The following is a 14,341-nucleotide window of genomic DNA, read 5'->3' on the forward strand; positions in this document are numbered from 1 at the left end:
TTATACTGGGATAAAATGTAAACACACACACACACATATGCGACAATTAAGGCTCAGATGGACTTTTGGCCAACGCGAGTTGTTGTTTTTTTTCCTTTCTTCTCCCTATCCTTTGGAAAACTGCTGTGATGTTCCAAACTCTGAAGAAATAAAATCTGCTTAGAATACATCCTAGAGCATTCACATAAATCTTCGTGTGATTTGCTTTCGCTATTGCCTAGATATTCTCAATAGTTTTGTAATTACGAAAACCTACTAAACTATTGATAATATCTACACAACAGCAAAAGCAAATGACATGAAGATTCACGTGAATGCTCCAGAAAGAATTCTAGCAGATGTAATTTTTCAGTTTTTTTGGAAAATCACAGCGGTTTTTGAAAGGAGAGGAATTTTTTTTAAAAAAAAACTGCCCTTGCATTGGCCAAAGGTTCAGCTGAGCCTGAAGTAATTGAGACATTTTTTTCTGTTGTCCCAAGTGTTAATGCTATCTGTATATTAACAAGTTCATGCGGTAGTGTGGTCCATAACCTATAGTCTGACAACAGTTCATGAATTTGCAATTGGCATATACTGCCATGTCTTAATCTTTTGCCACCCAAGCGTCTCGAACGAGATACACAAATGTAACCCTCACTGTCCCAAGCATCTCGATCGAGACACTGTGTCAAGGTCGTAGTTTTTACGTTATAACTTTTCTATTTTTGGCTAGAATTTCGATTTTATTTTTAAATATATTTTTCCTAACACATGTATTTAACAGAAATGTTTCTTGCACCTTTTTTTTTCTTCATGAAAATGGAGGTGAAAAGGCGGGAAAAGGGACTTCTCTTTTGCGTCTCGTTTCAAGGGAAAAGATAAATTTCAAACATTTCAACAATTTTTTAAAATAATTTTTGGGGGTTTTCTCCCTTCCCCCTCCATGTATACGCCAAATTTGCATAAATTTTGCATTTTGTGCATTTTGACATTTTTTTGGGGGGGAGGGGGCTAAACACCATTTTTTTAAAGAAAAGTATTTTTGAGGGAATTTCCCCCCTCCATATGTATACCGAATGTGCATAAATTATATATATCGTCTGAATCTGTGATTCATTCTGCGTACAACGGTATATCTTTCATATCTCTACGGCATTTAGTTTCTGAGCTATAGTCATTTCAAGGTACTGCTGCATTTTGAAGCTTGAATCAGTGGAGTGCCAACCATTCCTTTTGGGGGTACAACTCAAGTTACATTGGTCATACGACAATGATGCAAATATTTTTGTTTCTTACATGCCAGCGATAATTTCTATGTGCATTTTGAACTTTTCATATCCTTTTTTTCGGGGGGGGGGGGAGGCGAAACCCCATTTTTTTAAAAAAAGTATTTTCAGGGGATCTCCCCCCTTTCCCCCTCCATATATATGCCGAATGTGCATAAATTATATATATCGTCTGAATCTGTGATTCATTCTGCGTACAACGGTATATAGTTCATATCTCCAGGGCAAATAGTCTCTGAGCTAAAGTCATTTCAAGGTACTGCTGCATATTGAAGCTTGAATCAGTGGCGTGCCGACCATTCCTTTTGGGGGGGTACAACTCAAGTTACATTGGTCATATGATAATAATGCAAATATTTTTGTGTTCCTTACATGTCAGCGATCATTTCCATGTGCATGTCGACACTGTCATGTAGTTTTTCGGGGGGGGGGGGGGGGGTCCTCCCTTTCCCCCTCCATATATAAGCCGAATTTGAATAAATTTCATATAGTCTGAATCTCTGGTTCATTTCGCGTACAACGGTATATCACTCATCTCTCTAGGGCAATTAGTCTCCGAACTACACTCATTTAATTGAAACTGCATTTTGCTCAAAATCGGCTCGGGACAGAGAGGCTTACTTGTGAAAATGGCCTTGGGCGCCAAAAGGTTAAAGGAAGTGTAAGAGTGTCATCATGTAACTGCTACGGAGTAACAAGCAAACTTCAAGTTTCATCAGAGATATCTTGAAAACTGCTTGCAGGAATTAAAATTCCTTGAATTCCATTTTTGTGGGGACGAAATGTAGAACTTTCACTGTGGTCATCATTCGAAATGAGGAAGTACAGAATGGAAGTGGCTAAATTTACCAAGGGGCAAGAAAAAGCAGCCTCAATCAAAGGGAAAGACAATGCTGTGTTTTTATGACAGAAAAGACATTATTTAACATGACTTTGCTTCAGAATGTGAAATTGTAACTGCCAGTTGCTATTGTGGTATCCCGAATGAGTACCCTAAACGAGGCAGTTGGTTCCTGCTTCACAATAATGAATGTTGCCAGTAGGCTGTGGTAGTTCAGGTACTCCTAAACAAATGCATGTGTGTTCCCTCCTACTACTCACATTTATTCCCCTGTAATTAGTGCCTGTTCTTGAAAGCGTAAGTCCCACTAAAAGGCAAACTTTGAGGACATCCAATAATCTATAATATTGAGTATTTACATCATACAAAGTCATTTTAATTGTCGACTAACTGTGCCAATTGCTTTATCAATGGAGAAGGGATCAACTTTGAATAAAAGACAGGTAGTGTTCAAATATTGTTTCCTTTTCATTTGACAAATGACTTAATTGTCGAACTGTGAATACTGCAGGAAAATGTGAAATCCGAAAACATGAAATCAGGGTTCGACTGCATTTGGGTGAAAAAAGGGGGAGACTGAACCAAGGTGTTTCCCCATGAGAATTCAAACATGTTCACATGTTAAGTCTTTTTAAAAATGTTTAAAGAATACACAATTACAGTTTGACGAGCGATCAGAGAGCTCTCGAGTTTTCTGCGCATGACCAAAGTAGCCGATAGCCGAGTCCATTCATAAATTGGGGGAGTTCGCGGAGCCGCTTCTCTGAAGCGCAAGTGTTGCCAACCGGAGAATATTGACACAAGATATTGGAAGTGCTCTGGCCGTGGGGTGGCATGTTTGCAACAAAACGTGGAAAGACATGAAGTTTGTTCGTGTGTGTGTGTGTTTGTGCAGAGTTCTTGTCACAATCCTTTACTTCTGTGCATGTCCCTCACTTTTCGTTAGTTATGTTCTGGTGGATAAGCATCCTCGCAGATTGGTAACGCTGTTCAACGTGTAACCGCGAATGGCATTCTCCCACCTGCTTTCCCCTCAAGACCTTCCCCCTTTTTCTTGGCACTTTGCCAACTGGAGCTTTCCGATCGCTGGTCAAACAGTAACCATTTATATACCTCTTGCCCGTGACTCCTTAAACTTTTGTTATATTGCAACCTTTTCTCTTACCAACACCTCAACCCCTATGACTAGAGGTACATTTTCACCAACAATATCTCAGAAAAATATATGCATAAACTTACCACATTAAAGTTATCTTTGTATGCTGAGTTCCCTAGTCCGAACACAGTGTACTTTAGTCCTTTCAGTAGTCCTTTCTGCACTCTGAAGTCATTTGATGCGTCAACAACCCAGCTGAAGAACCAAGATGCTGATTCAGGGGGTGTGCCATCTGTATGTGTTGATATGATAAATACACAGATACAGTTGTCGGAAACCTACAAGGAAATGAAAGAAAAAATGATAAACACATAACTACTCACAACAAAAGAGCATAAATCAGCAGTTCCCAAAGTGTTCCCATGGTGCCATGGCTGGCATTGCAAAATTCTCCAATATTTTCACTGAAATGACACTTACTTGTTAGTCAATGATATAAAAAGGTAAAGTGTTCCCCTGTGCATAGCACCACGCCATGAAGGCGTATAGGGGGTGTGGGGGTAACGCCCCACACTTTCTTGATCCGGTCGTGAGTGGGGGTGATGTGATCAGCATCACGCCCCTGACCGCCTTTACCCCCCAGGGTTTCCCCCAGGTACCCATGTTATTCGACGCTGGGTGGGCGCCGGGGCCGTTTTCACCGTTAGAAAAGTTCCCGGATTTGAACCGGCCGGGGATCGAACCCGGGACCTTGAGCATGGTAGTCAGACGCGTTACCGACTGAGAATCAATGATATGATTGTTCAAAATATATGCTTACTTAGTACTTTTTACGCATAATATGTTTCTGAATTTGAAATGTGTGTTTATTTTTAACTTAAGGCAAGCAACCTAACCACATGAACTAAGCGTTGCAAGTGTTAGGCCTACATTCTGACTTGGGTGCCGCAGAAAAATCTTGAAACACTAAGGGCGCCGTGAAACAAAAAAAAAATTGGGAACCTCTGACATAAATCATGAAATACGTGTGGGCAAAATGTAATTGAAATATCAGGTCTCGGGGTATTGGATGCTTGGTAGGACTGAGCTAATACCAATACAATTCAGGTACCAGCACCTTTTTCTCAGGAGCCAGCCTTCTTCTCTTCTTTATTTCCTAATGGAGGCTAAGAAATGAATTTAAATAAGATAAGCTACGAAATGTGATCGTAAAACATTGATCAATACAAGATTTGATTAATTACACAGGAGTGGACTTCCTAAAGGTGGCTCAACTGGTAACAGCATGAATAACTGCAATACATTCTAATATCTGTCCGTGTACACCACATTGTTGCCGATTTTAAAATTTGGCTAGCAACACTGCAAAAATTTATAATGCTAAGCTTTTATTCATACTTAATGACACACATGATACAGAAAACATACAAACATTAAAAGACATACTGTACTCGTTATTAAAAAAATGCAAATTTCTGCAACTGAACTGGGAATATTAAAAAAACAAACATAGAACTGGATTTAAGAATATATATATATACACACACACCAGTGGTATCAGTATCAGAAAGCATCTAAAATTTAATCACCAAAACTTTTCTGGAGTCCTGAAGAGTTCACAAAACTGCTGTGCAACACTTTCATGGAGCCTAAATATCCTGCAAATTATGCAAAATGCATAATTTTCATTATTTTAGTACCAGCATTGCAGAGAGAATTGGAATTTATGATTACATTATTATTGTATGTGAAATTATGAGTATTTTAAAGCAAAACTCCAGTACATTGATATGGAAGTCTAATTGAAGTGGTCATACAAACAACATTATAACCAATGTATACTGATTTTTGATTTGCTTTGTTTTGTTTGTACTTTCAATTTCTGCCACTTTTTGCTAATTGCAAGGAAGAGAATGTGTTATGATATGATGAAATTAACGAAAGGACAAAGAACACCCATGTCAAGGCTGGGATTCGTACCTGGAACCCCTAGTATTGGAGCACACTGTGCTAACCACTTTGTCAAGGGTTAACACAACCTCCTCAGAAACTGCATGCCTGTAGGCAGAGGATGTGGTACCTGACCACTATAATACGAGGTACATTCAAGTTCTAAGGTCTCCTATTTTTTTCTTCATTAATAGAAGCAGTTATAAATGTGACAGTCGTTTCAGAAGAAGCATCCATTCTTGAAGGTTGATGAGGCCAGATGACAGCACGAAATGGCCCATAGGAAGCTAGTGGCGCTAACTAACGACGGACATGTTTTTGATACTGGAACAGCCTGTTCTTATCTATTTTCTTCACCTGCGTGGAGCAACACCCATCGATATTCATCTTAAATTGACGTGCTGTGGTGGTGTCATGGACGTGAGCAATGTGCGTTTGCAGGTCCGATAGTTCAAGGAATGTCGAACGTTGTTTGAAAACAAACCAAAGGAGCCTCGCCCACAAACCAGCCACTCAATTGCTGAGGGACAGTGAAGGGGTTATACTCACACATTGCTATGATGGGTACAAGCTATGAAACTGATTTGAGGACCAAGTTGCTTCCAGCATTGCAAAAGAAATGGATGCAGCTGTGTTCTTCCATCAGGACAACGCACCTCCTCATCGGGCAGCTATTGTTCAGATGCTCTTCATGGAAAACAAATTTGAAGTGAATCACATGCTCCGTCCATACTCACCTGACCTCGCACCTAGCAATTCTTGGCTCTTTCCAACGCTCAAGGGCAGTCTCTGTGGTCGCACATTTTCCAGCCGTTCCCCTCTTGCATCAGCGATTATTCAGTATACAAAACAGACTTTTAAAAAAGCGTTTGCAGAGGCCATGCTATCGTGATGTCAGCATTATTGAAAATGTATACGTCTAGATGGTGATTATATTGAGAAATGACGGCAGTTTCAGCTTTCTGATGTGAGTATATTTTTGAAAATAAATTAGTAGACCTTAGAACTTGAATTCATACTCTGTGCCTTGTCCATGCATGCTTTTCATTGTCACACCCATCTCAACTATTCTCCACTCATCCTTAAAATTGCGAATAGCCACAAGTGGCAGAAAAGAGACAAAATACATGCCCGTGAACAAGGTTTTGGCTAAAAAAAAAATCTAACAACACATTTAGAAAATGGAGTAACAAATCTTTGTCTCCCAATTGCTACATACTTCTTCTGCAAGTTTTTCATCTGGATCATAATCAGCTAAATTGACTAGTTCAGCAACAAAATTCCTCGACTCTGCTTCCTGACAGAAAAGGTTGGCAAGGGACTGAAAGATAACAAGAAAAATAATTACATCATCATCATTAAAAGGAGTAATCCCTCTCTCTTTGTGATATTATATGTACACCTGCAGACCATCATTCTGTCCTATTTCAGGTAAACACATGCCACCTTCATTCGACATTTATTTATAAATTGGATATGATCAAAATTGCAATATATGGACAAGTATCAGATCAAGCAACAGGGCTGACTAAGCTATGTCTGCAATTACCACAAAAGATCAATAAAATATATTACTTTCATAAGAATATTATTGGCAAAAATATAAAATATCCATATTATTGAAATTTGAAAATTGCCAAAATTGCCCAAAAACCGCTCACCGCTGAAACTTTAAATACAATTTGCAAGAGAGCTGTTTGAATTAGTGCTGCGCATGGTCTCATTTTAAAGCTTATGAAGAGGGCTTTCATTTGATATACAACATAATTTTTTTTTGGCAAAAAACACATTTGAAAGGTTTTCAAAATTTTAATTTACAATTTCCAAAAATTTTACACATATTGGTACACATCTACTGAAGGTTCAGTCAAAATTTCAATGTGTGAGTATAATGCCTTCAGATGATAAGAAACGTGTATACCAAAAGTTAGTCAAATCCATGACATCAAATTCCAAAATTTATTTTTTCTTAGTTGATTTCCTTTACTCGAAGTAATTGCCGGCACCAACCCCAATTGCTTGTATATTTAATAATAATAATAATAATAATCTCTCACTCACTCACTCACTCACACACACACAAAATGAGCTACAGAATGATTTCCAACATAACTTTTCATGATTGTATGCTAACAACAGTATTTTGGAATTGTACAAGGGTCATGCAAAAAAAGGAACGTTTTGTTGTAAAACACGAACGACAAATGATGTGTGTAAAAAAATTATGGTACAGAAACTATACACCTTACTCTACTTTTCCACATATTTGCCATACCTATTCCAGAACTTATCATAGTGTGATACCAGTTTGTTGAAACTGTCATTGTATCAGGTAAAATGCACTGGTATCATGCCACGATAAGTGCTTGAAAGGGTATGGCGAACATGTGGAAGAGTAAAGTATGTAGTTTCTGTACCTTAAAATTTTTACACACATCATTTGTCATTTGTGTTTTACAACATAATGTTATTTTTTTTTCTGGATGACCCTCGTAGTATTTTCCCTTTGCGAATTGGGGGAGTCATAGGGGTTTGCTGCAGAGGAATTTATTTGTGCATAACATTTTAATTCTAATTGTGATGATAGGAAAAGAATTTCAAATGATCTTGGTTCATTGAAAAAAAAAAAAAACTCCAGCTCTGCATTGTAAATAGTTGTTCTCTAGGATGTGATAGAAAACCAGTAACTAAAAGCTAGTACGATTCATGCAACCAAGTTTAACAGAATAAAATATGCTGGTGCAACATTAACATGCCATTACAGGATTAGTCACCATATGACTAACTAGGTTTGAAATTATACTGCTACTTGCAAACACTGTAGCAATATAAAGTTGCTCTGTACAGATAAGCAGCCACGGTAGCTCAGTCATTAGGGTGTCTGACTACCATGTGAGAGACCGGGCTTCGATCCCCGGTGGGGGGAAAACTGGATTTTTTTTCATCTGTTCAAGCAGCTCCGGTGCTCACCCAGCATCATATAGAGTAGGGATGGGTCGATATGAAATTTTGGCCGATACCGATAAAGTACCGATATTCTACCGATCCGATATAAAATTAGAAATGGTCCTTGAAGAACCTGAAAAGTTCACTGACCTCTTTAATAAATGTGTTTCAAGGTGACTGCAGTACAAGATAAATTGCATATTTAGACATTTACTTTTTTATAAAGTAGGTCATGGATATTAACCATAAAAATGGCAGAATTTTGCACTAAATTATTAGATAATAATCGATATATCGGATCGGTAAAATAATCGGTAATTTTACCGATAAACCGATATGCCTATATCGGCCGATACCGATAGAGTACCGATTAATCGGTCCCATCCCTAATATAAAGTGGGTACCTGGAGCAAACACTGGGGTAGTAAAGGTGGCCAGGGGGATGGTGATGATCACATCACCCCCACCTTCGGGGCCTGTGGGCATAACCCAACACCCCCTATATGCCTCCATGGCATGGTGCAAAGCACAGGGGAGCACTTTGCTCTTTTTTACAATTACATAGCCATTGCTCCATTCCATATCAATTAGGGATGGCACCGATTAATCGGTACTCTATTGGTATCGGCCAATATAGGCATATCGGTGTATCGGTAAAATTACCGATTATTTTACCCATCCAGTAAACTGATAAATATATTATAATTTAGTGCAAAATTCTGCCATTTTGTTGTAATTTTTATGGACAATCTCCATGCCCTACTTTCTAAAAAGTAATTGCCTAAATATTCAAGTTCTTTTGCACTGCAGTCACCTCGAAACACACATTTGTTAAGGAGATCAATGAACATTTCAGGATCTTCAAGGACCATTTCTAATTTTATATCGGATCGGTAGAATATCGGTTATTGGTATCGGTACTTTATCGGTATCGGCCAAAATTTCATATCGGACCATCCCTAATATCAATCTACCAATTTTCCTCAGTCTCATAAGAAACCTGGACTGAAAATATATTGAAAAACAGTTCTTTACACCACACTAATTACTGATATCATAAATGTTGATTGAATTATTTATTTTGAACTTGTTTATATCTTTTGACAGCACCTTGCGTCATTTATTTCATTACCTTTGAATTTCCAGTCTGAGTTCCATAAAATACTTTAAATGCTTCTACTTTCCTATTAATACTTTTGCAACCACAGTCATTCCTTTTTCTATTTTCTTTTGTATTTACACTGCAAGAAGTTTTCTTCAAGTCTTCCTTTCTTTCCGCAGAAGAACTTTTCATCTTGCGTAAATTACTGGCGTGTTTGTCTCCCCATCCAGAAATAATCCAATACAGTGACATAGTAAATGCTCCAATAGTAAAAACAGGCAGCAAAATGCTGCCACTGGTGAAAAACAGAAGCCACCTTTCAAAAATCATTGTTCTCTGAAAGAGAAAAACATAATTCTTCAAACAGTACTTAACATAATCAGTGCATGTGTGTGTACCTATTTATTTATTGAAATTTCCAGTACAGCAGAAGCCATTTTAAACCGGAAAGAAACAACAGTAAAACAGTCCACTAGTGCTAAAAATGAACACACAAAACAAGATAAAATAAAATAAACAAAATATAAATATAAACAAGTCAAGACAGTTCCAAGGTAAACAGATGTGTTTCACAAAAGCATTACTTATATACAATTTTTTTCTATGTTTGTGATAAAAGGTGGATATGAACTGAATATATCGGTTTGGTTTGATATGACATTGAACTGATTTGGTAGCCTATGAAATAGTGAACGTTGAATGAGTGAGAGTCTTGGAGTTGCAGTGTGGAAAGTTTCCTTGTTCTGTGTTTTGTGTCTGGGCACTCTGAGGAGAGTTCGTGGAGTGGGATGCTGCATCTTAGGTTTCCATTAATGATCTTATGTAGTAATTTCATATCTGCAACGTATCTACGTAATTCTGGAGTATATATGTTTAAGTTTACAAGCAGATCTCTCTTGGGTAGGTGTCTCAGGGCCGGTACTCTATATCGAACGATGGAGAGGAAAAAGCTGAGAACACTGTCGATCTTGGAGGTATGAGAATGGGCAGCCATGTTCCAGATGGGTGAACAGTATTCTAGAATGGGGGACACAAATGTTTTGAAGTAAATAGAAAGTGCTTTCGGGTTATGGATTTCGGTGAATCTGTAAAGTAAGCCTAGCATACGCATTGCCTTTTTTGTGATGGTTGATATGTGATTATCGAAAGTTAGTTTAGAATCTATGAGGATACCTAGATCTCGGTGTTGTGCTTCTTTTGCTAGAGTGATGTCGGTGAGTGTATAATTACCTTCAAGAATGTTTTGCTTCAATGAAATTGTTATGTAAGAGCATTTCGAAGGGTTTGTGGACAGTTTCCATCGCTTACACCATTCGGAGAATCTATTTATGTCATTTTGGAGAAGTTGCATGTCTGATGGCTGTTTTATTTCTCTCATAATCTTGCAATCATCAGCGAACATTAGAATTGTGCTTGAGATGGGGGTATACATATACATACATGCAAAAAGAAAAATATCATGTGAATCCAATTGTATTCATTCCAAAATGTATTTTCAGTTAATTAGATCATATGTACAAAAGTACATACATGATGTTGAGCAGGTCAAACCATTTACATAAAAAAAAACGGCACCAGTTTCATAGATCGGAGACACATTAAAATCGGATATTTTGGGTTTCTCATGGTTCGTACTTACCAATTGTGTATTGCAGAACATAGTTCAAGGTGCCATTATGCTTTTTACATGAAAACAAACACATTTTTCTAAGTGCTACCGAACACACGTAAAATGGTGCGATATCGCTTACTTTGCGAATGATATTGCTTTTTTTGTTTTCAAATATCAGTGTTTCCAACCTTCTTCACCGAAAAATACCTACTATCGTGTTCGTCCCGTGTGCAAATTGTACATTATGCATGGGTAGCTGACGGATAGCCCCACGAACCATTCTGCTAAGGTTAGGTTAGGCAAGCATAGTTTAAAAAAGGGAGAGTTGGAAACACTGACAGGGGTTACCGGTTCACGTAGAAAAGCAATGGCAATTGTGCGTCGGCGAGATATTTCTATTGAAAAATACATGATTTCCCGGTCAAATAGATTCCACGATGAAAGAAAATACCTCGACTAACGTTGGAAACCTTTAGAGAAACTCATTTCCGTAAGTAGTTTCTTCTGTAAAAATGAAGAAATGTATCTCCGATGTATGAAACTGTTACCAAAAAAAACTAAATTCGGTAACATTATCGTATGGGCAAAACGGATGCCTTGAAATTTCCTTCAAATTTACAGGAGAAAGTACTTACGGAAATCTTTTTCTTGAGCGTTTTGGAAGTTCCTGAATGTAGATTTGATCCATTTTAATGTGAATGCGTGTCGTTTTCTGCGAAAATCTCTGTCCGACACGCTGTTTCTCCTCACGCCATTTGCTTTTTGCATGAGAGTGCAATGTTCCGTGTGTTAAGACGATGCAACCCCGTAGCCAGTGTTTCAGCCTCGCCGTGTTTTCACTAGAACCACCTGTCGAGTTCGGAACAAGCCATTTTTTCCGAATTGGTGTCACTTATCGCACAACATTGTAGCAACATTGTGTTCAGACGTCACAGGAGAGAGGTTTTTTTATAATTTTTCTTTGTAATTATGCTAATGGAACCTAACCTAACAGGCCTAACCTAACCACGTAGGCATTCCTCGTCTGACGTCAATATTCAAGGTTGCAAGAGTGTTGTGCGTAAAGGAAGAGCATTAACAAATTTCGAAAGAAAGATGGTTCCGACCCGAATGGGTGTCACTTATCGCACAACACCCTAGGAACATTGTGTTCTGACGTCACAGGAGAGACCTTTTTCATGTTAGGCAATACAAAGGTAACGCATCTCGTAGCGAAAATATTATTATTTCTTTGTATTTATGCTAATGGAACCTAACCTAACAGGCCTAACCTAACCACGTAGGCATTCCTCGTCTGACGTCAATATTCAAGGTTGCAAGAGTGTTGTGTGTAAAGGAAGAGCATTAAGAAATTTCGAAAGAAAGATGGTTCCGACCTGAATGGGTGTCACTTATCGCACAACACCCTAGCAACATTGTGTTCTGACGTCACAGGAGAGACCTTTTTCATGTTAGGCAATACAAAGGTAACGCGTCTCTTAGCGAAAATGTTATTTTTTCTTTGTATTTATGCTAATGGAACCTAACCTAACCACGTAGGCATTCCTCGTCTGACGTCAATGTTCAAGGTTGCAAGAGTGTTGTGCGTAAAGGAAGAGCATTAACGAATTGCGAAAGAAAGATGGTTCCGAATTGCGAAAGGAAGATGGTTCCGAATTGCTGTTATGGAAAATGAACGTGGTAAATCGCAAGGTTATTTCACAAGTTCTACACGTAAATGCGCCGTATTAGCATAATTTCAAATAGGGGCACGAAAGTAGATATTTTCCGGTGAACGAGGTTGCACCACTGCATAAATCGACAAAACACTCTCAGAACGCCCCCTAAACCAGTATGCTATCACGGCCATAATGTGTTACAGATTCGAAACAACAAGTAACAGTAAGTACTCGTAAATAGAGAAAATAAACATTATCTTAGTTAGAAATGCATTATTTCGCCTTAAGAAATGTTCCGCAACACGTTAGCGATGTAAAGAAGTCCGAAATATATGATTCTGAGGTGTTTTGCCCATACGATAATAGTACCCTAAATTCAATTATACGTTATGAATTTACATTAGTATAAAATATAAAATTCAAGACATGTAATGCGTCGAATGACATGGGTAGCTAGGAAAAACCCTGGGGGGTAAAGGCGGTCAGGGGCATGATACTGATCACATCACCCCCACTCATGACCGGATCAAGAAAGTGTGGGGCATTACCCCACACCCCCTATATGCCTTCATGGTGTGGTGCTAGCACAGGGGACCACTTTACTTTTACTTTAAGACATGTAATGCAATAAATGGAGCGAATTGACAATATAGAGAAAGTCTCCAATTTTATTAATTTTCAGTATACTAACTAATTTTGGCTTCCTAATCACGAATCTGTTGTAAAAAACCGGGGGTCACGTCTGGAAATTTGAAAAAAGGCTGATTGAATTTTTTATTTTATATATATAGGTGTATATGCTTAGTTTTACGAACGAAAATGTAATCTCCTGTCATTGTTCCTAACCACACCTTTGTTATACAAGAAAATGATTTATGATGTTCAATTTTAGTACGAACCCTATTTTTTCGATCAATTTAGGGGTGAAATGAATACTAATGGAACCTAACCTTATGTGAATGGTTCGTGGGGCTACCCGTGGATGGTTTTTGGGGCTAACGAACAATGTTTCATCAAAATGTACAATTTCCAGACGTGACCCCCGGTTTTTTTACAACAGGTTCGTGATTAGGAGGCCAAAATTAGTTAGTATACCGAAAATTAACAAAATTACAGACCTTCTCATATTGTCAATTCTTACCCAATAAATACTAGTAATAATTGACACACCAACTTTTGATGTAGCTGAACATCCCCCTTGTACTTGAAAATAATAGAATTATACAACAGACTAGTAAAGCATGGTGCGTGCCAGTTTTAATTTTGTCAATAACTTTAGGAATAATATAGATTTTATGTCATGCATAAATTACAATAAAAATTTACCGTATTTCTTAATACAAGAATTGTGCACTAACATATATTGTTTAAAGTTGTTTACCGGATAACAACAGACATTGCACACATGGAAAAAAAACGTTAAAAATGGTCAAGGACAGTGTTGCCACAATCTTAGGACATTATTTCCCTTTTCAAGGGGCAAAATTTCCCTTTTTGGGACGATTTCTCCCTTTAGCTGACGACATTCAACCAGAAATAGTGGACTCAAGTCTGAACTTGGCAACAACTAAACGGTATTTTCAGTGTCATTTGAACTCAAAACTCATAGTGAAAAAAAACATCTTTCGAGATTCCAATATGTTCCATTGCAGCGTTTTGGTTAAATGTGAACTTGTCCAATTTTTCTTTGATCGTGTACATGAGCAATTTCATACCATTCAAGATTAGTTTAACCGTATTTTATCTATCGTACCACAGAGAAGATAATTTTATAAAATACCATCAATATCATGTGGTGTGGAACGATCCTTTCCATCGCCTTGTTTGTTTATGTTTACAACACACACATTTCATTTGTAGCGGTTAGATGT

The 14,341-nt window shown here is 37.9% G+C and overlaps 1 protein-coding gene across 3 annotated transcripts in view; it reads right to left on the reverse strand.

The window, feature by feature from the left end:
• LOC145992093 (S-adenosyl-L-methionine-dependent tRNA 4-demethylwyosine synthase TYW1-like) overlaps positions 1–14,340 on the reverse strand; it is a 43,266-nt gene extending 28,926 nt beyond the window's left edge. Inside the window, exons 1-4 of one of the 3 annotated variants that reach the window (XM_083128318.1) lie at positions 14,251–14,340; positions 9,231–9,536; positions 6,372–6,473; positions 3,346–3,540 (exon numbers count right to left, since the gene is read on the reverse strand). In XM_083128318.1, coding sequence (XP_082984444.1) covers positions 3,346–3,540; positions 6,372–6,473; positions 9,231–9,536; positions 14,251–14,286 — 639 coding nt within the window. In that variant the 5' untranslated portion in view covers positions 14,287–14,340. Of the gene's footprint in view, positions 1–3,345; positions 3,541–6,371; positions 6,474–9,230; positions 9,537–13,796; positions 13,928–14,250 lie in introns of those variants that run through there. The other 2 variants (XM_083128319.1, XM_083128320.1) reach the window with 2 other exon arrangements.
• Between the last annotated feature and the right edge of the window lies 1 nt (position 14,341).

Source organism: Lepisma saccharinum, chromosome 9 (assembly GCF_977018435.1).
Source record: "Lepisma saccharinum chromosome 9, izLepSacc3.1, whole genome shotgun sequence".
NCBI lineage: Eukaryota > Metazoa > Arthropoda > Insecta > Zygentoma > Lepismatidae > Lepisma > Lepisma saccharinum.